The 2,501-nt window shown below is 50.1% G+C and overlaps 1 protein-coding gene across 3 annotated transcripts in view; it reads left to right on the forward strand.

Moving 5' to 3' along the window:
* Nucleotides 1–265: 265 nt before the first annotated feature.
* Nucleotides 266–2,501, forward strand: part of SUPT5H (SPT5 homolog, DSIF elongation factor subunit) — a 43,818-nt gene continuing 41,582 nt past the window's right edge. For 2 of the 3 annotated variants that reach the window (XM_006140380.2, XM_014587755.1), the window contains exons 1-2: nucleotides 266–430; nucleotides 660–743. In XM_006140380.2, coding sequence (XP_006140442.2) covers nucleotides 281–430; nucleotides 660–743 — 234 coding nt within the window. In that variant the 5' untranslated portion in view covers nucleotides 266–280. Of the gene's footprint in view, nucleotides 453–659; nucleotides 744–2,501 lie in introns of all 3 variants that reach the window. The other variant, XM_014587758.2, reaches the window with a different exon arrangement.

Raw genomic sequence — 2,501 nt, forward strand, 5'->3', positions numbered from 1 at the left:
GTTTGAAAAAGGGGGGGGGGGGGGGACTAATCTCCTAGGGATGTTTTAGAAGGTCTATAAGATAAATTGATTTATTACAGTTTATTATTGGCTAATTCCCTGCCTCTCCATGGCCCAGTGTGCCGCGTTAGGGGGCTAGACTCACGACAAACAGCTCACTAAATTCAAGGATGCACTGCAGGCTAAGCGAGACACTGTGCGCCGGAGAAACTCCCCCCCGTTGACCCTCCCAAGATGTCGGCTCAGTGGGCTGCTTTAGGCTGGTCTTGCCACTCTCAAGATGGCGTCGCGGAAGTGCGTCTCGGGGTCGAACTGGAAATCTCGCGTTAGGCGAGGGCAACGGGTAGGTTCTCGCGAGAGAGCCCGTCTAGCTCATCCAGGCGTCGTGCGAACAGCAGCTGGTACCGAAGGTGGAGGTGTAACTGGAGCGGTGAGGATGGGGTGTAGAGGTGGTGAGGCCGGCGCTACCGGGGTCTGGCGAGGTGTAGGGCGTGGATTCGGAGACACGGGAGGTGTAGTAGGTGGCGTATTGGGGTCGCCACACGGGTTTGCGATGGCCAGAACGAGACTGCCGGAAGTGTGTTAAGATCTTGGAACTGGGGGAAACTGAGGCTCCGGGTGGAGCTCGCAAGTGTGGGATGTGCTGTCTTTCCCTGCAGGAACAGAAGATGTCAGACAGTGAGGACAGCAACTTCTCCGAGGAGGAGGACAGTGAGCGCAGCAGTGACGGCGAGGAGGCCGAGGTCTGTGGCTGGGGCGGTGGCAGAGGCTTTTCGCCTGGGAACAGAACCGGGGCATTAAGGCTCCTCAGGGAGTCCAGGGAGGCTCAGAATGGGCTCTGGCTTCCGGGAACCTCCGACTTGTCGGGAGAGAGAAATAGGCAAGTCAGTCAATCAGAGGGTCAGGTTCTGGAGAACAGGGATGCAGGTACAGTGAGTGGCAAAGCAAGAAGTGTGTTAGAAAGACCTAGAGAGTGCATAAAGCAAGCACTCACTGTTAGTTGGTTTTGTTTCGTTTAGGTTTTCTGCCGTAGGATGTGAGCGCTAGCTCACTAGAGAGTGACCGAGATAGAGAGAGGAAAAGTGAGAAATCACCCCGCGGGGAGGGGCGGGGGGCGGGGAATAGCCACACCACAATCTCCTCCGTTTTCCTTTGGGGATTTTGGGAACTCATGCATATGCTCCCAGCATGTTTTTCAGGCTACCAGTTCCAGGACTTGAACCACAGGGTAGGCCATATGGGTCCAGCACCTTAAGCACCACACCACCTGCTGGCCCAGTTAGTTTTGGGGCATGTTCAGTCGTTCCTGAAATATGTTAGTAGTGCCTCTTTATGCGTTAGGTATACTCTTTGCCTTTGGGTTGTACTCTGGTAAAGAAAACAAATTTGAAAACTCTTGCTCTAGGTCTAGCAAGTGTTGGTGTGCTTCGGTTGCTGGATTCTCACATGGCCCATCATGGTTTGGGTCCTGGATCTGGTGACTTGGTTTCTCACTTTTCCTCTTTCTTCTTCTACCTGTCTGACAAACGAGCACACGTGCCCTATGGCGAGTTAAGAAATAAGTAAAATTGAGAGAATAATTCTGGTGGTTTTTTTTTTTTTTTTAATTTTTTCTATAGGGCATGTGTGTTCTTTCTCTGGAGAGACGGACAGAAAGCAAGAAATCACCCCCCTGGGGAATGGCCACAGTGCATTCCCTTCTCTTCTGCTCTCTCCTCGGGATTTTGGGCTTGCACGCACACACGCCTGGCATGGGTGTTAAGCCGCTGGGTCTGGGACTGGAACTGCTGCTGAATACGTGGGAGTCCAACAACATAACCGTTACTCCATCTGCTGGTCTCCGAGTGAATGATTCTTTTTTTTTCTTTTTTTAAATAATTATTTTATTTTAACTTTATTTAAAAAATTTTTTTTTTTTTAGTTTGACCAGAGAGGGACAGAGTGAGAGTGAGAGAAAGTGAGAAAGCAAGCCACCAGGGGGACAGCAGGTGGCGTTGTGGTTAAGGACGCTGGACTCCCAAATGGGTGACCGTAGTTGGAATCCCAGACCTGGTGTCTTACTTTCTCACTTTCCCTCTTTCTCTCTGTCTCTCTCGTTCTGTCCCTCTCTGGTCAAAATTTAAAAATAAATAAAAGTTAAATAAAATAATTCTTTTTTTTTTTTTTTGAGAGGTTTTTGCTATAGGGCACATGCGCTCACCAGACAGACAGAGACAGACAGAGAGACAGAAAGTGAGAAATCACCCCCAGGGGGAGGGCAATGCTGCAATCCCTTCTCCTCCATTCTCCTCTCGGGATCTTGGGCACGCATGCACACGCGCTCGGCATGAGTTTTAAGCCACCGGCTCTGGGGCCCAAATCACAGTCGACTACATGGGAGTCCAGCAACATAGCCATTACGCTAACTGCTGGTCCCTAAATAAAATAATTCTTAAAGGAAAATAAAAAAGAAAGAAAAAAGCCACCAAGTCCAGGACTTGAACTGTGGTCTGCCATGCTGG

The sequence above is a fragment of the Tupaia chinensis genome, unplaced genomic scaffold (assembly GCF_000334495.1).
Source record: "Tupaia chinensis unplaced genomic scaffold, TupChi_1.0 Scaffold000037_13, whole genome shotgun sequence".
In the NCBI taxonomy this organism is placed as follows: domain Eukaryota; kingdom Metazoa; phylum Chordata; class Mammalia; order Scandentia; family Tupaiidae; genus Tupaia; species Tupaia belangeri.